The following is a 25,658-nucleotide window of genomic DNA, read 5'->3' on the forward strand; positions in this document are numbered from 1 at the left end:
AGTTGATATTGAAGGTGCGAGCGCAGTAGCAGAATTTGAAGTTATATAAATTTTTTATGACATTAATCCCTACCCCGCACTCCTAATAATTAATTGGGCTATTGATATGAATGGGGTCATTAATTTGAAGAATAGGACAATGTCATTTGAGAGGAAGTCGCTTCTGGTTATATTACTGTTGGACCCTATAGAAGGGGCGTGATATACTGAACCAGTCTCTGACTATGAATAAAGTGATGATGAACTGGATCAAATCTACAAAATAACAATGCAAGTTCGGGATTGGATCAATCTGGCGGCACATGGAAGGATTGCATGGGATCGGGAGAGTTATTGCACCTCTGATTTAGATGAGGATTTAGAGCATTGGAAGAATCACTTGCATGAATTCGTTGCATTGTGTTTCGTTAGAGGTAAGGAGATTACCCTATTATGATGGTTTAAGAGACATTGAACTGTTTTTGGAAGAATTTGAGCGTGAAGTCCCTAGGTATCACTGCTTCCAAGCATTAGAGTTTGCATTGCATGCTATGCCTACAATAAGGTGGGGTACGCATGTTGGGTTGTTTTATATTCTTTCCATGACTAGCCCACGTAGTTAACCAGGGGGTTAGAGGGGGGGCGAAGCCCACCCTTCATTGCGCTGATTATGTAATGAGGGGGTCACAAGGGGTTTGAAGGGTGCAAGTAACCCCCCTCTATGGGATCTGGGGTAGCGCCCTGGAAAATTTTATTTTTGGACCCTATATTAGGTTGGGCGGACCTACCTATGGTTTTGTACATGATTTTCGCACATGGTTTTGGATGCGATGGTTTTCGGTCCGTGGTTTTGGATGCGATGGTTTTCGGTCCATGGTATTGGATGCTTCGGCATGTCTAAATATATATTGTAACATTGAAAGGAAAATAATGAAAAATCAAGCTGGTAGTCCCGGTTTTGGGATCTAGGGGAAAATCTCTGTGTATATGAGTTTTATGTGTTATGCTCTCCCATTGTTTATTTTTTGTGTTTTAGAATTTGTATGCGGGTAATTTCTGTACGGGGTTAAAACCTACATTTGGTATCAGAGCTGTTTTGGCTTCAAGGGAACGCCTTTGTTGCTAAGAGGTTTCACTCGGGCTTGTGGTAGACCCTATTCAGTGGGAGCTCTGCGGGATCGATTCTGGTGGTGAAAGAAGAGGCGAGCAGTGGAAAGATAGAGATCAGGAAATTTAATGGTCAGAGTTTTGAGTTATGGAAACTCAAGATGGAGGATCTGTTGGTGGATAAAGATTAGTGGATCATGGTAGATTCAGTTACAAAACCAACGGGAGTGTCTGATAAAGAATGGAAGAATTTGGATCGGAAGGCTAAGAGCACAATACAATTGTGTTTCTCAGATTCAGTATTGCTGAATGTATCAGGGGAAGCTATGGCTAAGGCTTTGTGGGACAAGTTAGGGACTTTGTACCAATCTGAGTCTCTAGTGAATAAACTGTTCCTACTAGAAAAGCTATATAACCTGAGGATGAACGATGGAGACTCGGTGATAGAACATCTGAACGCATTTAATATTGTGGTAAGTCAGTCATTATCTGTTGATATTAAAATTTCAGATGAAGATAAGTGCATAAGTTTGTTGTGTTCTCTACCAGATTCATGGGATAGTTTGGTTATTGCAATAGGTAGCAATACAACTGCCATGTAGTTTGATGAAATAGTCTCATCCTTGCTGACAAAGGAGATGAGACGAAAAAATATGGAGAGCCAGAATGGTGATGCCTTGTCTGTATGAGGATAGTCCCGGAACAGAAACAAAAATAAGTCATCAAGTGGGAGATCTAAATCTCCATGAAAACCTATAAAGGTGGTATGCTAGAAATGTGGAAAGGAAGGGCACTACAAAAGGGACTGTAAATATAAAGCTCCTGATAAAGGAAAGGAATCTGATGATGCTCCTTCTGCAGAGGCGAAAACCACCTCAGATGAAGGTGGCGATGTGTACTTGGCTTCTTCAAGTACACATGTAGATCATGAGGCATGGTTGATTGACTCAGGTGCATCCTTTCACTTCCCTCCCCATAGAGAGTGGTTCTACGAGTATGAGAAATATGATGGTGGTGATTTCTTCTTGGGGGATGACAGGAAGGCTAGAATCGTTGGTCGTGGAAAAGTAAAGTTGAAGTTGCAAGGTGGAAGGGTTAGAACACTTTCGGGCATTCTGCATATTCCTGCATTAGCTAGAAATTTGATTTCAGTAATAAAGTTGGATGATGCAGGTGTAAAAATAGTGTTCGAAAAGGATACCTGCAAGATGGTTCGGGGGGCACTGTTACTGATGCGAGGAATTTGAATTGGAACTCTGTACAAGTTGCAAGGTATCACTATTGTTGACGGGTGCAACAGTTCTATGGTTCCTGAAAGTGGAGCAGAAAATCTAGTGGTCTCTGGAGAGAAGACCATGTTGTGGCATCAAAGGCTTGGACATATTGGAGAGAAGGGCCTTCAAATACTTCATGGTAAAGGTATGGTTGAAGGTATGAGTAATAGCTCTATGGAATTTGATTTCTGTGAAAATTGTGTATATGGGAGGCAGAATCGAGTGAGTTTCCCATCTGGTGGTAAGAGGGCGAAACAGATATTAGAGCTTGTGCATAGTGATGTGTTTGGACCTATGAAGTTTCCATCACTAGGTAAGTTTGTGTACTATGTATCATTTATAGATGGCTCAAGGAATACATGGATATATTTCCTTAAGAAGAAGTCTGAAGTCTTTGACAGGTTTAAACAAGTTAAGGCTCTATTGGAAAACTAGACAGAGAAGATGATAAAGGTGTTGAGGACAGATAACGATGGAGAGTTTTGCAACAAGGAATTTGAATAATTTTGTAAGAAGTGTTGTATAGCATGGCAGAAGACTACTCCATACACACCTGAGAAAATGGAGTTGTAGAAAGAATGAACAAGACGTTGATGGAAAGGGAAAGAAGAATGCTCAGTGGTGTCAAATTAGAACAGGAATTCTGGGCAGAGGCAGTGGAGACAGCATGTTACCTGGTCAACAAATCACCTTCATCAGTGTTGGAGGATAAGACTCCACAAGAGGTATGGACTGGTAAGAAACCATCTCTTTCACATCTGAAGGTATTTGGATGTGATAAATATGTACATGTTCCAAAGGAGAAAAGAAGCAAGTTGGATAGTAAATATGAAAAGTGCATCTTTATTGGGTATAAGGATGGTTTAAAGGGTTATAAGCTTTGGAACCCAGTAATAAGGAAGGTTGTGTACATCTGAGATGTGGTGTTCAGAGAGGTGAAATATGTTATTAAACATGAAGTCCAACCTAAGGAACCTGAGAAGATAGAGTTTGAGCTTAAGGAGGAAGAATTAGAGTCTACAACAGAGAAGGAATCAGAAGATGAAGAGCCAAAAACTCCGGGTGTGAGAAGATCAGTTCAAGAAAGAAGGTAGCCATAAAGGTATAGTCCATCTACTTTCTGTTCAAATTTTTCTTTATCTATTACTGATGATGATCCCAAAACTGTGAAGGAAGTAGTAGATTCAGAGGATGGAAAACTCTAGAAAGAGGTCATGGTTGATGAAATGACATCTTTACACAAAAATGAGGCTTGGGATCTAGTGGAGTTGCCAACTGGAAGGAAACCCATTGGCAGCAAATGGATTTTCAAGAAGAAGAAAAATGTAGAAGGAAAGGTGGTGAAATACAAAGCTTGGTTGGTAGCAAAAGGTTATTCCCAGGTGCCAAGAATTGATTTTGGTGATATTTCTTCCCCTGTTGCCAAGGTAACTTCTATTAGATTACTTTCATTTGTTGTTGTTTCTTTTTATTTTGAGGTAGAACAAATGGATGTGAAGACAACATTTCTTCTTGGGGATCTGGAAGAGGAAATCTACATGAAGCAACCTAAAGGCTTTGCGGTGAAAGGTAAGAAAGAACTGGTGTGCAAGTTAAAGAATTCTTTGTATGGGTTAAAACAGTCACCAAGGATATGGTATCAGAAATTTGATACATTTATACGGGGACTTGGCTTCACCAGAAGCAAAGTAGATCATTGTGTGTATTTTAAATTAATTGGTGACCATGTTATTTATCTAGTCTTGTATGTGGATGATATGTTGCTAGTTGGAAATGACAAAGAAATTATCCAGGATTTGAAGAACCAATTGTCCTCCAAATTCGAAATGAAAGATCTTGGTGCTGCAAACTATATTTTGGGCATGGAAATTGAAAGAGACTGGGAAAAGAGGAAGCTTTGGTTAAACCAGAGGAAGTATGTAGAGACAATACTGTAGAGGTTTAATATGCAAGATAGTAAACTGGTGAAGGTTCCTATTCCTATAGGTGTGAAGTTATCTGCTAAACAGTGTCCCAAGACATAAGAAGAGGAAGAGGACATGTCCTGTGTTCCATATGCAAGTGCAGTCGATAGCATGATGTATGCAATGGTCTGTACTAGACCAGACATTGCACATGCATTGGGAGTATCGAGCAGGTTTATGTGGAAACCAGGGAAGGATCATTGGACATCATTGAAGCAGGTTTTCAAGTATTTGCATGGCACTAGTGATTATGGTTTGTGCTACCAAGGAAGACCAGGATTGGACAAAGTGTTGGATATTCGTGGCTTTGTTGCTGCAGACTGGGCTGGAGATCTGGATCAGAGAAGATCTACAAGTGGGTATGTGTTTAACCTATTTAGAGGCACAGTCAGTTGGATGAGTAAGAAACAATCTGTAGTGGCACTATCAACTACAGAGGAAGAATACATGGCAGCCACTCATGCAAGCAAGGAAGCAGTTTGGTTGCAGAGATTGTGTTCAAGTATGGGGTTCATACAAGGAGCTATAAGGATAGACTATGACAGCTAAAGTGAAATTTTCTTGGCAAAGAACCCTGCATATCATTCAAAGACAAAGCACATTGATGTTCAGTATCACTTTGTGAGGGATATCATAGAAGAAAAAAAGGTGTTGTTTGTAAAGGTGGACACTTTGAAGAATACTGCAGATGCATGGACAAAATCTGTGAGCTCTGAGAAGTTCACTTGGTGTGGAGAAACAATGGGTGTTGCAGGGCTGGATAAATGACTAAGCTCTCTTTTGGCCCCCTGTGGAAAGAAAACAACAAGTGGGAGAATTTTTGGTTGTGTTATATTCTTTCCACGACTAGCCCACGTAGTTAACCAGGGGGTTAGAGGATGGGGGGGTTGTGGGGGGGGGGGGGGGGGGGGTGTGGGTGGTTGGGGAAGCCCCCGCTTCATTGTGCCAATTGCATAGTGGGGGGGTCACAGGGGCTTTGAGGGGTGCAAGTAACCCCCCTCTATGGGGTCCGAGGCAACACCCCAGAAAAATTTTGTTTTTTAGACCCTATATTAGGTTAGGCAGACCTACCTACGGTTTTGTGCATGATTTTTGCACATGGTTTTGGACGCAATGGTTTTCAGTCCATGGTTTTGGATGCAATGGTTTTTGGTCCATGGTATTGGATGCTTTGATATGTATAAATATGTATTGTAATATTGAAAGGAAAATAATGAAAAATGAAGTTGGTAGCCCCAGTTTTGCAATCCAGAGGAAAATCTCTATGTATATGTGTTTTATGTGTTATGCTCTCGCATTGTTTATTTTCTGTGTTTTAGAATTCACATGCAGGTAATTTATGTAGAGGGTTAAAACCTACAATGCATAAGGATATTTTTGTTGGGTGGCGAGATTACAGAAGAATGATGAAGCTACGGTTTGGGCATGCTAACACCAGAGTGACTGAGAAATATAATGGAAGGGATGATCTGCGCGATAACCTAGTGAAATGGACTAAAACATGGGGTACAAAACCATAGCCAGAGTGGGTACACATATTTTTCCATACCTTGGATACCATTCCCATGAACTAGTATCTGGAAACGGAGCTCCGTAATGGCACCGTGGAATGGAACGTATTTAAGGAAGGGATCTTATTAACCGTCAGCTTTGAAGACGGCATCGCAAGCATCAATGAAGCACTGCAAGAAATTAAGGTGGTTATCTTCAGAACACTGAAGGAACCTATGGAATGGATTCAACCAGACTGGAGCACCCAGTTGTGCCATGCGTTGGAATGTTATAATGTGACTGCTGCAGAGGAGGATGAAGATTTGAGAAACTTTAATATTCCAGAGGAAGAAGGGCATTGCGAAGTCGAAGTCCCGCAAATATAAAACCCAGACATCTCCACTCCATTGAAGACAAAGCAAGTAAACATTGGCACTGAAGCAGAACCAAAGTTCATGAAGATTAGGGATTATTGGGATGACGCTACCGTGGATAAATTTGTTGAGTTACTCCACGAATACCAGGATCTCTTCCGCACTAATTTTCTGGATTTGAAGGGCATAGTTGGTGATTTGGGCATTATAAAGATATCTCTAAATCCATATGCAAAGCCTATTAAATGGAGGTCATATCGCCTTAATCCTAAATACAAGGAAAAGGTTCGCCAAGAGCTAGATAAAATGTTGCAGGTAGGCATCATAGAACCTATTGAAGAATTAGATTAGATGAGCCCGATGGTGGTTCAGGAAAAGAAACAAAAGGGCGAAATAAGGATTTTCATAGATCTGTGGAAGCTTAATGATGCGTGTGTTCATGACCCATTCCCAACGTTGTTTACAGACGAAGTGTTAGATAATGTTGGAGGGAAGGAGACCTATTCCTTCATTGATGGATTTTCTGGGTATCATGAGATCAAGATCGCGCTAGAAGATAGGAGAAAATGACCTTCGTGATGGAATGGGGTTTCTTTCAATACACTATGATGTCATTTGGGCTTAAGAATGCACTTGCGATATTCTCCCGCGTAGTCATAGCAACGTTCAAGGAGTTCATTCACAAGTTCTTGGAATTATACTTCAATGATTGGATGGCATTTGGATTAGTGAAGAGACATGTTGAAAGTCTATGCTTGATGTTAGATACGTGTCGCAAATACCAGATCACGCTAAATTTGAAAAAATGCATATTCTATGTTCCTTTTGGCATCTTTTGGGTCATGTGGTGTGCAAACAAGGATTGATGGTGGACCCTACAAAGATTGCAGTAATTGTGAATCTCGAGGCCCCTAGGAACGTCAAGCAGTTGCGCATGACGCTGGGACATACATGATACTATAGAAAATTTGTGAAATATTATGCTCAAATTAATGCACCCATGGAGAAACTGCTAAAGAAAGAAGCAACATTCTATTGGGGCGAAGAATGTTAGCGCAACTTAGATTTATTAAAGGAAAAGATGGTCACTGTGCCAATTTTGGTATTCCCTAATTGGAAAAAGGAGTTTCATGTACATGTGGATACCTCTTGCATTGTGTTGGGTGTAGTGCTAACGCAGACCGGTGAAGGAGAAATGGACCATCCTATAGCCTTCACGAGTAGGAAGTTATCGAAGGCCGATAATAATTATTCAACAGCTGAGCACAAAGGATTGGCCATGGTGTACACGCTGCAAAAATTTAGGCATTATCTGTTAAGAGGGCATTTCAAGATGTACAGAGATCATTCTGCCTTGAAATACTTGGCCAATAAGCCTGTGTTGTGGGGAAGATCTGTAGATGGTTGTTATTATTCCAGGAGTATGACTTTGAAGTCAATGTGAAGCTAGGAAGGTTAAATGTAGTAACTGACCATCTGTCGTGGATCGAAATAGGCGAGGAGCCTAATAATGTGGAAGAAGGGTTTCCAAATGCGTAACTCTTTGCGATGCGTGTAGAAGATAATAATTTTGTAGACACTATTCACTTCTTGACTACGAGGATGGCACCAGAAGGAAATACAAGTCATCAAAAGAAGGAATTAGTAGTGCACACTGCCGATTTTTTAGTCATTGTATGACATTTGTATAAGATGGGTGCAGATGAAATATTGTGAAGATGTACATAGATCATTCTACCCTGAAATACTTGGCCAATAAGCCTGTGTTGGGGGGAAGATCTACAGATGGTTTTTATTATTCCAGGAGTATGACTTTGAAGTAATTGTGAATCCAGGAAGGTTAAATGTAGGAGCTGACCATCTCTCGCAGATCGAAACAGGTGAGGAGCCTAATAATATGGAGGAAGGGTTTCCAGATGCGTAACTCTTTGTGGTGTGCATAGAAGATAATAATTTTGTAGACAATATTCACTTCTTGACTATGGGGATGGCACCGGAGGGATATACAAGTCATCAAAAGAAAGAATTAGTACTGCGCATTGCCAATTTTTTAGTCATTGTGGGACATTTGTATAAGATGGGTGCATATGAAATATTGCAAAGATATGTTCCGGAATTTGAGCATGACAGAATTCTTGCCGAAGCTCATGCGAGAGTTGCAGGAGGCCATTATGCAGGCAAGGTAACTACGCAGAAGATTTTGCGTGCAGGTCTATGGTGACCAACATTGCACAAGGATTCAAAGGCATATTGTAAGGCATGCGATGCATGTCAAAGAACTGGCAAACCCTTGTGAAGGGATGTGTTACCACTACATCCTCAAGTTTCCTTGTAGGCATTTGAGAAGTGGGCGATTGATTTTGTTGGGCCAATTCAGCCCCTAAGAAAGAAGATGGGTGCACTCTATATTATCACCGCAATGGAATATCTCACCAGATGGGTAGAAGCATAGACGGTTAAGGATTGTACAGCGGCTACGGCAACAAATTTCTTGTTTGAGTATGTGTTAACCAGATTTGGTTGCCCGAAAGTGTTTATGAGTGAGAAAGGTAAGTACTTTCTGAACCAAACGATTAGCACGTTGACTGAATAATTATAGGTCTACCATCAGGAGAGTACACTGTATCACCCATAGGCCAATGGTACTGTTGAAGCCTTCAATAATATTTTGGAGAATGCACTGATGAAGATCTGAAATGCGCAGCGAAACGACTGGGATGTGCGCATACCTACAGTACTGTGGGCTTATAGGAATACTTATAAGAAGCTAACAGGGAAAACGTCTTTCAGATTAGTATATGGTGTCGAAGCTTTAATGTCGATGGAGTACATTGTACCTAGTCTGTGCATAGCAACACTGACAGATAGGGCAGATCATGAGGCCTTGGAAGGACGGCTCAAACAGCTGATGGAGATCGAAGAAGATCATTTTTTGGCAGGATTCCATCAACAAGTATAGAAGGAACGCAAAAAAGCATGTCATGATCACCATATCAAGCTTCGCACGTTCAAGGTAAAAGATATCATCATGTTATATGATAGTAAATTCACTAAACTTCAGGGTAAATTCCAGATGAATTGGTTAGGGCCATATATTGTCAAAGAAATTACATATGGAGGCACAGTTCAGCTCGCAAAGATGAATGGGGAACCCTTCCAAGGAAGAGTGGATGGGAGTAGGTTGAAGTTGTATATAAGGGATGCTACACAATGACTATATGGCAGTAGGATAGTCTTACTACTCCATGTAGTTGCAAGGAAGTGCAGGACTATAAACTACACTGCCCAACTTGGAGGACAATGCAATGAGCAGGTTGCGTGGAGAGTGACGAAGATGAAACCTTTGAAGTTGTGCTTAGGAAGCTGTGCCATGGACGAACGTATCACACAGCGTAGTTGGAAAATGACCATTGGGGTTACTATTCATTACTTGAAGGCTAGAAGACAGTTATGTGGAGCGGGGTGGCAACATTTAAGGCAAAAATCTTTGAATATATGCTGTCAAAACAACATTTATTGTCAGAAATTCGGGGGAACAGTCAGATTTGAATTCAAAACCCCTTATAAATTACATGTGCTAGTCCAATAGAGAGCACTTGATGCTCTAAGAGTTGTTAGTGAATTCCGTTATCTATCACCTTTGAGCCCAGCATTTTGGGAAGAATTCTTGTCATGAACAAACATTTCTACAAAAGCCCGCAAGTTGCTTATGGAGAGAATGACTACCACCAACCCCGTCGAAGCCCTGAGTTCGAAAGAAGTTGTGTCCAATGCACCAAGACCAGAGGTGTCAAGTGTAGAGGCTATGCCTATAGTGCACACGATGTTGAGGTTGCCCAGGCCGAAACAGACCATGGCAAAAGACAAAAAAACGTACCATGAAAGAGAAGAAACCTATAGCAAAGGAAAAAAAGAAAAGGATAGTATCGATGTGTGCATCCCCTAGGAAGCATACTAAGACACAAAACTAGAAGAGAGATAACCAGCCAGTGAAATTAGTGCACCTGGAGGCAGAAGAAGCCCAAGGAATAGAGGTCATTGATGCTGAAGGAGCGGAACCCTTGACAAGGCTCCCCAAGTATATCCCTCCATGGAAGGGAAAAGAAAAGGTCACAAAGTACCCAGATGCCGATAATTTTACAATATCCACGCCCCTAGTACCTGAGCAGGTCCCTTTTGAAAGCCCTCGGCTCGCAAAAATCTCATTGTTAAAAATGGAGGATTGGGACCTCACAGACCACACTAAATTTCCACACGTAGAAACAAAAAATATATGTGGAGGGTCTATTATGAAGAAATGGGTGTTACAATGCTGGAGACAGTGGAATGGGTCCACGGTGTCGAGGTATCAACACTGCTCAATCTGTTGTGGGTGCCACATTATCACTGCACCCCCATTGATACGATATGTGTGCGCCAACTTCTCACACTGGTGCATGAGGGATGTTTGTGGCTAGGGGAGCCTATCCCCATTACAAACATGCTAATTCACAGAATCGCGTGGTTGCCTTATAAAGGCCTGAACTCGGCCAAGGAGTTTGGAGGAAAGACTGGGGAAAAAGATCTTACAGAGAGGGTGAAGAGGGATTACGGCCTCCTTAAGAAGTCGCGAGGTTATTCCATTATTTCCATAACAGACCTGACAGTTCAATTGGCTGCCCAAATCTTGGCAGGGAAGGTGATGAGAAAATCTCACGCAGACGAAGTTCCGATGCCCGTAGTTTCCCTTGTTGCATAGTGCGCGCAGGACGTGCAATTTAATTGGGAACGGTACCTCTATCAGGAGTTCCTAGAAAAGTATCACAAGGCACGGGATGAAACCAAGTCATTCCACTACACTTGGTTATTGTTTTCAATTGTGCTCGTTGCATGGACATTTCTAGAAGATAACCAATTTCCTCTGCTCAAGGAAGGATTTCCATAGGTAGCGCAATTCGCTTCCTCATGGTCTACAGAGGATTTCTTATGGAAATGAATCTTTGGATGGCCATCAATGAGCGTCTGAGGTTGTCCCAAACCTTGTTCACGCATCTATTAGCCTACACAGCATTCAAGGCTAACTTACACAAATTCTATATCCAAGTGCTGAAGGATCTAGAGAAGAAATGGCACCAGTTTTCCTATTTGGTGTAAGAACCAAATGTGTAGGAGATTGTATCGAAATGGCTTACAGAATTTTGTGCCCCGTCAGACTTAGTTGCTAGACCAAGCAAGGGTGTGGAAAGTTCTGCTGCACAGAAATGCAAGGTGGTCATTAAGAGGGTTGCGCGTACCCTCGTAGAACAGAAAAAAAAGGAAGCCGCAGAAAAGGCTCACATAGAGCAAGAACACGATGATAAGGAGCAGGGGGAATAAGAACAAGGTGAGCCACAGAAAGGTTACAAGTCACCTTTGTCGGAGACGGAGGAAGAAGAGATTTTAGGACAAGGTGACAGAGGTAATGAGGGGCAGAGAACCCCCTTCATTTTGAAAAGATGTGGCACGGAGTAGCAGGGAGGAACGCGAAAGAAGAAGAAATCTGATAGAACACAGGTTGATCTAATGGTATTAACAAAAGGCAATCTCGATGAGATCGTCGATAAAATTTGGGACACCGCAATAGGAGTGTTGTAGCAATTCGAGCAGCAATACATGCAGACATTGGGGGCATTCAGAAGGATCTGCAAGAGTTGCAGGTCCAAGAAATTAGAATCCAAGAATATGTTGGGAAGATGAGTGGCACGCAAGCCAGTTTCGCACGAGAAAAGAGTACAGTCAGGAAGATGGCCTGGCAGCACGAAGTGAGAGTCTTCCCTTTTCCAGAAATATCAGTCCGCACCTAAACAGATGAACAATGCACACTACTTCACAAAGTCAAAAAAATAGGTATAAACCTTGATGCGCTATCACTTGAATCTTTGTATGCATTACTAAAAGGAGTCATGGAAGAGCTTAGGATCAGAGAGAAGCGAGCACTCTCTGGTCTCAGTGAAATAAAAGTCAATAATCAGCAATTGTTCACTAAAAATACACAATCTCTTAAGGAAAATGAGGCGCTAGAGGTGCATAGTTCATGGTTGGAGTCAGTAGTAGCAGAGGCATATAAGAGTGAACTTCACATCCCGAAGGATGAACAATCATAAGCCAAAATTATAAAACTAGTCACTCATGTATGTGAGGCTAAAGCAGAAGTTGGACGAGTCATGTTTGAGTTCAACATGAAGATTTCAAAGTTGAAGTTAAAGTTTCAGACCAAAACTCTGCCTGAGGTCAAAGAGAAATGCGGAGTTTCCATAAATGAAGGTATGGCTACCTTGGATGCCACTATCATAGAATGTGCATCACTATTCGAGCAGGCTATGGAGATAGTGACCAATCTACAGGAGGATCCAAACGTGTAGGCATTGAACATAGAGGAATGGGAGCTATAGTGCTAGTATGATGAGGTCGGGACGATTGCGTGCTCCTTAGCACCAATTCAACACCTTGCCAAATTACAGGAAGGAAAATTGTTGTTGGCATAGGTGGAAGAAGCGCAAAAGAAGGTAGCCTTTATAAAGGCCAGGTTATAGCCTTGGTTGGAGGAGGCTTATCAAGTCATGACCACCATTCAAGATAAGCTTAAAGGACTGCAACAGACACAACAAATGATGAGGTTGGTCATAAAAGGACTAGCCATGGAAAAATGCATCGAGGAAGTTTAGCAGGAAGCAATGCAGATTATTGCTGAAGTTGCAATGGTCCAGTGGATCTGGGGGGTCTCCGTAGTAAGATCACAATGCCAATAGAGTGACTTGAGGGCAAGTCATGATCTTCGTGTTAGGGGCCTGTTGCAATGGGGTCCCCTAGGTCATTTTTTGGGTTAATATAACCCAATTTTCAGTACAATTTTTGTAAATAATGTAAAGTCTCCATGGTTTTTGGATGCGGAGTGCATAGATGAATAGAGTCAAAGGGGTTTAACCCCTTGTTTTATGTCAATTTTGAGTCGGTTTTGAGATTCACCCATGGTCTGCGGACCATGGAATTGTATGAAAAAGGCTATAAATAGTGAGTCTTAGCGAAGAGACAAGTAGATTTAGATGGAGACTTAAAGGAAGTGATAACAAGGAGAAGTGGGTAGGATAGAAGAAGAAAGGCTCTGCAACTGAGTGCGCAGAGGCCTAGGTAGAGTCCGCAACTGAGTGCGCGAACCCCTGCAGTTGTGTGCGCAGGGCAGTTTTGAGTATGTAATCCTGAATTGAAGATCAATAAGACAGTTTTGCGAAGAATTCTTGCATATTTCTATTTATCTATGTTAATTTTATATGTTTTCAATGAATGATGTGTTTTATGAATATTGATTTAATGTTATGTGATTCTCTTGAATAAGTGTCAATGATGTATGCAATGCACGACTAAGTACTTGCATAAAGACTCTAACGAATTCTCTTATGTTTACTAATAACTTAAGTAAATATCGATGAAAACTAACTTAGGGTTGCACTCTGATGCGCGTAAGTAGGAAAATTAACTGTTAAAGGTTCGCAAGGACTAATTGTAGACCTTAGCAAAGATTTGAGGGTTTTTTTAACCGAGTGCAGTGGTGAGCCCTAAGATTTTATCGATCCGTGTGAAGGTAGATCTAAGGCACCAAAATACATCAACTAGTCTCTGGATGCAGAAACGTAATTCTTGCTACCCCCCATATTGCTTCAGGTGAGACTATAGCCTGCGCTACGCAGGTTTTTACCGAAAGGCCAATATTGTAGGGTTTTGTTGGTTGGCACAACTAACTCTAAACCTGGGTCAGGACCCCCTAAGGCAACATAAATAGTCTGGGATTTCCCCTTAAACAAGGCTCCAGGCTCAAATGGGTTCACTTATAAGCTTCAAAGAAGGTTGACACTTCCTTAGTCTGAAAATCCATACGTTGGTAGAAGACTCGCACCGCTCTCAAAAGCTCTAGTCGGGGCTCAATGCTACATTTCTCACATTGATCCCAAATAAAGGTGTGGCCCTAGATCCTAGCAGGTTCAGTCCTATCACCCTCTACAATGTGATATACAAAATTATCTCAGGTATTCTGGTTCGGTGGCTAAGGCCTCTATTAAAAGATATCATTGGGTCATAGTAGTTAGGTTTTGTGGAGGGCCATGAGATAATGGATGGCATCTTGGTTGCATGCGAAATCATTCACTCCTTATCCATATCAAAATCCTAGGTATGTTGATTAAATTAGATCTATCAAAATCTTATGATCACTTGAATTGGAGCTATATTTTGTCAATCATGGAATCTTTTGGATTCTCCTCCTCATGGATTAACTGGGTTAAGTCCATGGTTGAAACTCCTTTCTAATCCATTATCATGAACAGGGCTCCTTCACACCCCTTTAGAGGATCTCTAAGTCTAAGACAGGGGAACCCTATCTCCCCCTTCTTTTTCATCATCGCAAGAGAAGGCTTGAGCAGGCTTATAAAGGAAGCAGTGGAGTCTCGATCCCTTCAAGGTCTAAAACTCTCCTTGGTATCACCTCCAATCACTCACCAACAATTTGTTGACAAAAACATGCTATTTGGATAGCCAACCCTAAGGGAAGCCATAAAATTTAGATATATTCTAGAGGACTTCTAACAAGCATCTAGAACATTGATCAATTATGGCAACAAATCTAATATTTTATTTTTCAACATCACACTCATGTGTATAATCACCTAGCTCAATCTCTTGCTTTCATAATTGGCCCTCTTCCAATCACTTATCTCAGAGTTCCTTTGGTGGCTAACTCATTTAAATTCTCACACTAGAAGGACCTGTTAAGCTATATCAATTGGAAGATCTCTAGCTAGACCTTTCGAGTCTTAAATTCTCCAAGGCAGTTAGTTATTCTAAAAGTTGTTCTCTAGGATATCCTGATTTATCAAATATCGTCCCTTCCAGCTCCTTGTAGTATATATAAAAATATCACAGCAAAATTTTAGAATTTCCTATTGTCTAGTCCATATATCAGTCAAAAATGGGCCCTTGTAGCATGTGACAAATTATGCAAACCGAAGGTCTATGCTGGCCTTGGACTAAAGGATCTGGAAATTTTGTCCCAAACTCTTAGTGCTAAAGTCTGGTGGCATTGTTTGCAAGGTGGACACAAAATCTCGAAGGTGGTGTGTTCCTTTAAATATGGCATGGATGCTTGTAAATACCCCCTAAAATCTCATATCAACTTGTCAAGTGGATCCTTCATCTCGAATAGCGCTAAAGACAACCAGGCACTGATTCAGGACCATGGTTTATGTGAGATCAAAAATGACAGTAAATCCATATTTTGGGAGGTCACCTAGATGCAACGCCCTAGACTTAATCTAGAGGACATTATGTGTGATGTTAAAAACCTTTACAACCCATTTGTGTTTGGAGAAATTTATATACTTTTGGCAAGGCTCCAATGCATTAACGAAGTGGAGAGTTTTGAAGTCTCCAGATCATTGGCCAGTGTGGGACCTACCCCTAGATTGGAAATCCCTCACCCTAATCTTACGTCAGCGTCATATTCTGAACAATGACGAACCAGACAAGCTTCATTGGGGGCACCTTCCAAAAGGTATGTTCTCTCTTGAAGAATATTATTTGATTATTTCTAACAAATATGACCAAGTTCCTGGCCCATTATGGAAATAGAGATGGTACTCAAAGTTGTGGCCTAAGATTTAATTTTTTTCTTTGGCTCATCGGGCATAGAAAGCTCCTTACGTGGGATAAAATTAGAAAAGAAAAAAAAAAGGCTTTTTCAGCCCCTCTTGACACCCCTTGTGCATAATAGAGGAGGAATCAGCCGACCACTTACTGGACTTTTGTTCCAAATCTCGTGAGAGTTGGGACTGACATGCTTCATTGTTCAGGGTAAGAGACTAGTCGGAAAATAGTTTGAAGGAATCATTAGAAAAATGGAAATGAATGCTCTTCAGGAACCCTATTGTTAATAGAACATGGTGCATCTCATAGGGATTTATCCTCTGGAACATTTGGAAAACTAGAAACGGGGCAGTATCCCACTCAGAGAGCATCTACACTGAGCAGGTCTGGAAAACAATGATGAGAAATATCAAGGAAACTATTTTAATCTCCCGTTTGTCAAATGAGGATTAGAAGACAGTAGACAAGGAAAGGGAAATCTTGTTGACGCTAGAAATTAACCTGAACTCTTCCACCTCCAGTCCAACTGGCCCAAGTTCAATGAAATTCTTCTCTCCCAATTCTTTCAGTTGCCTTCCACGGGCCTTCCTCAAATTGAACTTCAATGGAGCCTCCAAGGGAAAGCCAGGTGCGGCTCGCCTTAGGGGATCACTCCGGAATGACAAAGGGAAAGTAGTGAAAGTTTATGCAGACTCATGTAATAGCACCACCAAAAACGTGTCTGAGTTTCTAGTGTTGGAAAAGGGATTACAAGTTGGAGCGGAACTAGGGGTAGCTAAGTTGTAGGTCACAGTAGATTCTCAAATAGTGATCACCATGCTGTAGAAATTGATAAATGCCCCACCCCCCCAGACTAGACGACTAAGAGTTGGAGGATGGAACTTATTGGTGAAAATATTCTCTCGAGGCTATCTTCTTTCGAATATGTAATCACCGAGCATGTTGACCGAGAGGGAAACAAAGTGACAAACAAGTTATCAAATTGGGGCAGTGATCATCAGGACCACAACCTCATTAGGTACTGGCACCCACCCCTGTAGGACGAAACTCTTGATGATCTCAGTAGGATTGTGGCCTTGGAAGAGGCCTCCCATATGGGCATGAGAAGCAGAGAGGATGGCATTCCTAAGGGAACGCATAGGCCTTCATGTTAGGCACATGGCCTCAAGTGGGTGGGCTAGCCTCCCTACCCTCCCATAACATATTGAGTACAAGAGAGAGTAAATTACGGCATGTGAGGTTTCATGTCACCTTGGGTCTTGAGGGTGGTGGTGAGCGTACGAACATTATGGAGGGTGACAGGGATGCTTATTGGGCATGCTCCGTATGTGCGAGTATTGGTGTCTGTGATGTAGCTTTTGTGGGAATAAGTGGGAGTTGCAGAGCTTCCCATATCTAGGCGAGGGGATGTCATCACCATCAGCATTTCCTCCCCTATTTTCGAGTGTCTGACATCGTTAATTACTGAAATGGTCTTCGCCACTATGAGTGTGCAATGGAAGCAGGGTATGGTTGTCTGTTTGCGGTGGTATTATGTTGTTTCTATTTCATCTTGCACGATTTCAATCTGGGTTGTGTGGGAACTATTTTTTATGGAACGGAGGAGTAGTAGTGGTCCTCTTTAGTCAATTTACAGGCTTCTTTGTTGTTGGGTGGAACCATTGGAGAATCAATCTCAAGCTCTGGTTAGTGGGCCTCATGGGTAGTCACTTCATAGGAGATGCATATTTCTGGATTGTGTTGGGTGGTTGTTTTGTGTATTACATGTCCTCAAGGGGTGGGGTGTGGAGGTTCAATCAAGGTCGGTGGTATCTCCTTCTATGCATGAACTTCGGGGGTATCGGGCGGGTGGTACTTTGTTCATTCCAGTGGTGTCAGGAAGCCAACCATGTGCCCTGTTCCTCGCTCAGGGCATTCCTCCACCTAGGTGCAGCCCAATTCAGGCAGTTTTGGCATGGACACGTCCAAGTCTAGGCTCGAGATGGTGAGTGGCAGCAATGGCCCAGTTCAAGGTGGTCAAAGCAGTGGTGGGTCGAGTCGCGTGGAATCGGGGGCCAAAGGAGGTGGGTGTCAGAGCACTCTGGGCACGCAGGGCCTACTGCTCAAGGTAATAGGCATAAGGGATTGGCGTTGGGTCAAGGTGGCCACACTTCGCCTATTTAGTAGCAAGGGGGCTCGACTCGTCATGGTATTTATGGGCATCGTCTTCCGATGTGTCATGGTGGTCATGGTAAGCGACAAGTTTGTGGTGTTGAGCGATGTTGGGACTTGATTCAGTCAATTTTGGAGTGTCTGAAGACTTCGGAGCATGTTCATCAAGAAGAGCATACTAAATTGATAACAACTTTGGACAAAATGCTTTTGAGTGCCATGTCCAGGAGCATGTAGTGGTCATCTAGCAAGGCCATAATTTTACTATCGGAGAAGGTTAAGAATGTAGAGGCCTGGATGGTCCATTTCAAGGAGCATGTCCAATTCTCCTTTCGTCCTCCGCTACCTCCTAGAACAACCTTGGATAACTCAGCCTCCATCAATTCTGGAAACTAGCATGGATACAGGTGTTTGATATGTTTTATCTATTTACTAGTGCCTATGGCCAATTAAGTTGTGGACTGTGTCTCTTTATGCCTTTCTGTTTCACCATAATCTTCTTTCAGTGGTATTCAACAAACCTGGTCGGAGTGACACTACCTGCAATTTTCTTGTTATGTACCTCTTTTTGGAACCATGAATAAAATATTGACTAACAAAAAAGAAATATTCCCTTAGGTACATTAATGAAGGACTATGAAAGGACTAAGGCACCATCCTAGGTAACCCACCATCCAATTACCTATTATATCGTTTGTTACAGTCACTCTATAGTTTATTCAACTAACCCTAACCACCGCCTTTTTATATCTTTTTCCTTGACATCTTAGTCTTCTTTTGCGGAATGAGATGTTTGAAATTAGTAGGAAATCATTGTTTATCCAAATTATGTTTTTAATTGTTTATTCTATGTTCTTTTGCAGGAGAAAAAGGAATACACCCAAATGGGCTTTTCTATTAGGGTATTAACATTACAATGTTTGGATTTACTGATTTATCTCACGAGGAACTAGGGTTTGAGCAACAAGTCCCTAAGGTTAATGTCTGACTTAGAGAACCCTTTTGTAGAACTGGATTAAGTTTATGTAAACACAATGGCACTGCCAAATACAACCTCTACCTTTTATCCGTGAATTTTGCATTTATTTATATACCATTTATTATTTATTTAAGTTAATGGAAACAAAAGTGTTTATTTAGATACCATATTGTATTGAAAATGTAGATTATATCTTTTCATATTTCACGGGTTTTTCTGGAGATTTTAATAAATGTACCCTAGCTTGTATATGTGTTATTTTCTTATTTATTTCATATTAAAGGCCCATGACCGTTGTCCTCTGTATAATACATTTATTTTCCATTGAGTCGTGAAAACAACTTTGGTATTATTGTATATTAGATTGGAACCTTAGCGAAACTTTATTTAATATTGAATTTTCTTATGATTCTCTTTCTTTCGTTCTTCACGATACAGTTGTATCGAGGGTTCACATCTTAGTGCGGTATTGTTCACAATAACAAAACTAATTATGTCCATCACCCATGTATGTATAGTGCAACAACTATAGTTTCATAGTTGACTGATAATTCATTTTGTTTGATTATTGGAGTATTTCATAGTTGACTGATAATTCATTTTGTTTGATTATTGGAGTATGATTTAATATTGGTACTTATTAATTATAGAACCACTCAATAGCATTCTCTTTAATTTCAATAGTCGTAAGTCTTATTAAATTAGATGATTCAGATATATTATATTGTTCTTTAAATTCATATTCTAAAGCATCCATTTACTGAATTCAATGACATCCCTTCTACGTTTTACAAGTACTTTATTTCTTAAACTTTCATGCACAATTCAAGATGGTTAAAATTCAGTCGTAAGTCGATTCAAATTCTATAATGTGGTTATCTTATTACTTTAGTTATCATTAAATTTTTGTTCTGGTATGAAACCTTTCCATGAATAATTATTTTCTTCTTAAATGATACTTCCAGTGAGATAGCAACTAATCTTGGGTTGTTGACTCTGTCGACTTGGCCTGGGGACTAACCCGATTTCTCATAAGGTTATACCCAGATCCGATTTCTCATAAGGTTATACCCAGATCCCACTATTTTTAATATTCCTCCTTTTATTTATCGACTCAAGAGAAAAGAGACAACATTTTGAATTCAATAAACAATCACAAATATTCGCCCCCTAAAATGCACATCAATTTTCGGTTCTGGAAACATTATCTCAACAAAACATAGTTTGCACAATTTCCTAAGACATTTCATAGTTTAAACATAGATGATCACAATTCCTAAACTATTGACCAACAAAAATAGTAAGCTTTCACAATACTTATTTCTATCTTTATTCTTTTCTTACTCAAGCTAGCCACAAAGTCACCCATTCTTCTGCAAAAAACCATAGCATTTATTTATAACCAGTATACAAATACTTGTAGAAACTTCACATTACTGAAAATACAAATAGTATTTTATGTTTTGAAATTCACAAATTAAAATACTTATCTTTCTTAAGTCAATATTCCAAGTAATTTATAGAGGAGAAGATCATTTCTCTCAACTAATGAGAATGGTAACCACCATTTCTCCCCCTGAGCTAGTTTTCCACTTCCCATAAAAGTTGTTTGAAAAATAGTTAACAAGGTATGTCCAAAGGCATCTTGGACTGTAACAAGTCCATCCCAGGAACTCACAAACTCAACAAGTCTGACTTAGGGATTCCACTAGCCCCAAATAACTCAAGAATACCCTAACTAGGAGTGTCATGTTTTCCCTTAACAACATCCTATTAAAGAGATAAATCTTCTTTCTATCCCTTCTTAGTTGCGTCACGTTCCTCTCATACCCTCTTGGCTCCTTTTCCCAACTAAGATGATTTATTTCTAGGCAAGTGGAGTAATTCTCCTCTAACTCTCCCATAAGTGAAAACATTTTAATTTTTTGTCTTTTCTTCATATATTCCATGGATTTCTATAATTGACTTTTAAATAAAATTAAAATAACTTTAAACATTTAAATTTATCACTAGGATTTCCACATAGCCCATGGTTTACCAAGTTATTGTAGTAAAAGTAAAGTAAATATTTACTTTTCACTGAGCAATATTACATTAATAAAAGGGTCAAAATCTAAAATAATGATACTTGAATTGCTATAACAATAAGAATTTAATTGTTCAATTATATTATATAATAGATAGACATTTTATTATTATTATTATTATTATATGTAAATTGTTCACATTAAAATAATTTAATTAACATGAGGATTGCGATATTTCATTTATGGATTACATTTTCCACATTAAATATTTTCTTTTTATTAAGAAATTTCTGAGTACATTTCAATATTACTTAATTTTATATATCGAAATGATTTATTTAAGACGCACATAGAATTTTTTAATTACTATTAATATTTTTTTAATTTAACCTATTAATTTTATACAAAGAATTGAATTAATTAAATGTCTCCCTCTTATTATTGTTATAAGGAAGAAATTGGATCTTTTATTTTCAATTACTTCTTCTCTTTGTACATTAAAAATATTTTATTGCAGTTTATATACATACATATATTTTTATGTTTTTTCTAAATTTGATATTAAAATAAATTAGTTAACATAGATATTAAAATGATTTATTTATGTATCTAATTAAAATATGAAAATATAAATAATATCAAGTTTATTTTCTTTGTGTTTTTGTTTTAATTACTTTAAAAGAATTTTTAAAGTTGATCTAAAATTACCTCATGGAAATATTTTATTTATAACAAAATAAAAGTCAAATATGTTTACTGTATCTCCTTTGTATTGGGTTGTAATATCAAGCATCCTAGATCCATGTTAACCCTGAATCTATTAAACGTTGACAGGGATCAAACATATCAAGGTGGAAACCCATTTTTTGAGTCCAAAACCTGAGGAAAGATTTTCGCCTCGAGATATTTGAACCCTCTTGGTGCTTGATAGATCCGAGGTTAAGACGGACATAGGTTGGTTATATAATACTCTATAATATATATATATATGTATCTATGTGTCTCTTTCTTATTTCCTCTCTCTCCCCCTTTATCTCTATGTCTATCTCCCTCCCTCTCTCAACAAATCTGAGTTAGGGATTCCACTAGCTCTAACCAGGTCTTTTTCTCACTTAGATGATTTATCTCTAGGGAAAGGGACTAACTATCCTCTAATTGTCTAGTAAGTGAAAACTTTTTTATTGTTGTCTTTTCCATGTAAATTCAATGGCTTTCCATAAACAATTTTTAAATAAAATTAAAATAACTTTAAACATTTAAATTTCCCGCTAGGATTTCCACATAGCCCATGGTTTACCAAGTTACTGTAGTAAAAATAAATTAAATGTTTACCTTTCACTAAGGGGTAATACATCTTCCCCCCCCCCCCCTCAAGTAAAACACCATCCTCGGTGTTTTCTTCTAGTCCTTCAAAACAGGTTGATATATGCTTCATTCATGAAATTTTCATCTTCCCAGGTTTGGTTTTCCAAGCTAAATTGCCTTCGTTACAATTTAATCTAGGTGATAGCTCACTTCCGTGGTATGACTTCTCTCTAATTGAGAATACACATAGGTTCAACCAAGAACTATCTATCTTGTTCGACCTACATTCACAATTATCAAGGTTGTAATTAGTTTCCATCAATCATTATTTATGAACACACACACACACACACACATAATTATTTCAAATGTTATTACAAACATCATCAGTTTTTATTTATGTAACCAGTAAGGGTCGCCAACATGCTTCATCACCCCACAAGGGTTAGAAGCCTGCGCTCAATAAGAGTTAGCAACTCCATTATAGCTCATCAAAAATTAGAAATTAATCCTTTTACTTACCCAATGGCTATGCCAATCACCAAGGACCCCACCATGTGGTCCCACTATAAATTTTAGATCATGGAAGTATCAACTCCATTTGCACTACTTACATAATAATATTTCAGAAACAATTTATTGTTCTTGTATTTTACGATAGATTGCAACTATTGCATTATTGTACTTGGTAGCATTATTATGTCTTTTTAATCCAAATATTACATATGCATTAGAAATACATGAGTAAAATTTAGGATAACTTCTTTTGGGCCTACCATATTCAAGGTGGTTATATTGTTGTCCACTTGCCTAAGTAAAATTAGTTAATCCCACCTTGGGATGCTTTGCAAATTTTTTTTTAGCTCCCACCAACAATCCACTTTAAAGCATTCCTTTAATTTTTTCCTTTATCATCCTTCATTATAGGTTGTTGATGAAAGTTATATGTAATTGTTCTCTTCCATATCTGTTCACAACATCTTATTCACTTCATCTAACAAAAAATTTATTTTAATATAATTGACATGTGAGGTCATATGGAATGCTAATAAACATTATTGTTTCCCAAACATTGGAATAGCTAATTATCTTATTAGACCATTCACATGATAATCATACTCTTTATCATTTTTTTTATTTAAGTTCAAGTAATATTTTCCTTACCTTTTGATTATGATGGCTTGCAACCATCATAACTTCATGATATCAAATATGCCACAACCAAAACATTACCAAAGCTTTAGGAAAATTACTTTAGGTTACCATTTCCACAGTATATATTATTTGTGTCTTCTATTTAAGTGGACTTAGTCATGTCCATGTTAAGTATTCCTTTATTTTTTCATACAAAGTCTTGATCAAGAGTTTATATTTCAGCGAATTGTTTTGTATTCTTTCCCTTTTGAAGTTCCACAGTAGACCAGTGAGGATAAAATCACAAGGAAATTCAAGGGAATAACTTAGAGTAATATGACATAATTAAAATCAAGAGAAGTTAACAAGAAAATTACGTCACCAAATCATACAGCCATACACAATCCTAAAGTATTTGACCAAGTTCACCCAATGTTGGGATGAGCTTGGAAGTGTCGGTGTTATATTTGCTGAAGGTGATTTGGTGAGCCTAGCACTTCTAGGCCTTCTCAAGAGCTGGCATAGCTACCAGGACTCATTTAATGGGAGGGAGAAGCTACTAGAGTGGGATCAATTATGGTTCGACTTGGTGCAGGAAGAGATTCGGCAAAAAACAAGAGATGGATCCTCATCTAAGAGTGATTATGAGGAGAAATGTGCCTTAACTTGAAAGGTGAAGAAAGGGAAGGGGAAGTCATCGCATTCCAAATCATATTCTAGTCAAGGTGGCAAGAAGAAGGACATGCCAAAGATTAAATGTCTTCACTGTCATGAGCTTGGACACTAAGCTACAAAGTGTCTGCAAAATAAGGCTGGTAAGAATCCCTCAGGAGGAGAAGAAGGTGAAGCTCTTGCTTCACAATTGGAACTGGATTTCACCATCATCGCTTGCATGGTGACTTCGGTGATGGGTAGTGTGTGGTACCTGGATAGTGAATCATCATTCCATATGACTGGCAATAAATATTTCTTCAGTGACTTGGAGGAGAAGGACCTCTAGATGCACATCAAGGTGGGAGATGATGGGAGGTATAGTGTGATTGACATCGATATTGTTACCTTTCAAAGGAAGTCTGGTTCTCCTTTCACATTAAAATATGTCATGTATGTTCCAAGTTTGAAAAATAATTTTCTTTCGGTTTCCATGTTGGAGGACCTGGCTACGATGTGATATTTAGCAAAGGAAAGTCTTTCCTTCATCACATGGCCTCAAGACAAGCAAAGAAGATCTGCGTTTGAGTGAAGAACCTATACAAATTGGATGTAGAAGATTGCACTCCCTTGAGAAAAAAAGTAGAGAAGGTGCATATCTGAGACATCGATGAGTTCTGGCATATAATATTGGGTCAGTTGCACCATGGAGCTTTGAAGATCATGCATAAAATTTCTATAGGACTTACCAAGGGTACAGTAGAGTAGAGAGACACATGCAAAGGGTGTACATTGGGGAAGAACACCAAAGCTTCATTTCATGATAAATACATTTGAGCACAAGCGATCCTTGATAGAGTTCACTCAGATGTGTGTGGACCTTTCTTGATAGCATCCATGACCAAGAACAGGTATTATGTAATATTTGTTGATGACTTTTCTTGTAAGTGTTGGATTTTCTTCATGCAGAAGAAATATCAGATGTTTGCTAAATTTTTTGAATTTAAAGCACTTGTCAAGAATGATACTAGAAGGAAAGTTAAGGCTCTCATAAGCAATAACTGTGGAGAATATGTGTCGAATAAATTCAAGAACTTTTGTGCATCAAAATGATTTTGATGGGAGTTAATAGCACCTCATAACCCATAGCAGAATGGGGTGGCTAAAAGGAATAACAGAAGTATTTTTGGAGCAGAATAGGCAATGTTACATAATCAGGGCCTACAGTTTGCACTTTTGGGCTAAAGCATGCAACAAAGTTGTTTATCTGCATAACAAAATCCCTCATCGAATTCTTGGGATGAGTACACTAGAAGAAGTTTTTTCAAGTAAGAAACTAGATGTGGCACACTTTATGATCTTTGGTTCATCATTCTATTGTCATGTCACCAAGGATTCACAGTAAAAGCTAGAGGCAATAACTGAGTTGGGTATATTTTTGGGGTACACTGATACACCTCACAACTATCGGGTGTACCTTCCCTCCAACAGAATTACAATGGTTTGTAGAGATGTGAAGTTCAATGAGAGAAGTTCATGAGATGTTCCCTTGACAAATAGATTCAGTTACA

The 25,658-nt window shown here is 39.3% G+C and overlaps 1 protein-coding gene across 1 annotated transcript; it reads left to right on the plus strand.

Annotated features, from left to right (window-relative positions):
• The first annotated feature begins 268 nt into the window (after window positions 1-268).
• Window positions 269-9,148, plus strand: LOC149178345 (uncharacterized). Its single transcript, XM_089422058.1, has 4 exons — window positions 269-413; window positions 8,025-8,109; window positions 8,320-8,371; window positions 8,894-9,148. Exons 1-4 carry the CDS (start codon window positions 269-271, stop codon window positions 9,146-9,148), a joined length of 537 nt encoding a protein of 178 aa, XP_089278184.1.
• The last annotated feature ends 16,510 nt before the right edge of the window (window positions 9,149-25,658 follow it).

Source organism: Pinus tabuliformis, chromosome 4_1 (assembly GCF_031772625.1).
Source record: "Pinus tabuliformis cultivar Carrire ecotype Pingquan chromosome 4_1, CPIR1, whole genome shotgun sequence".
Lineage (NCBI taxonomy): Eukaryota > Viridiplantae > Streptophyta > Pinopsida > Pinales > Pinaceae > Pinus > Pinus tabuliformis.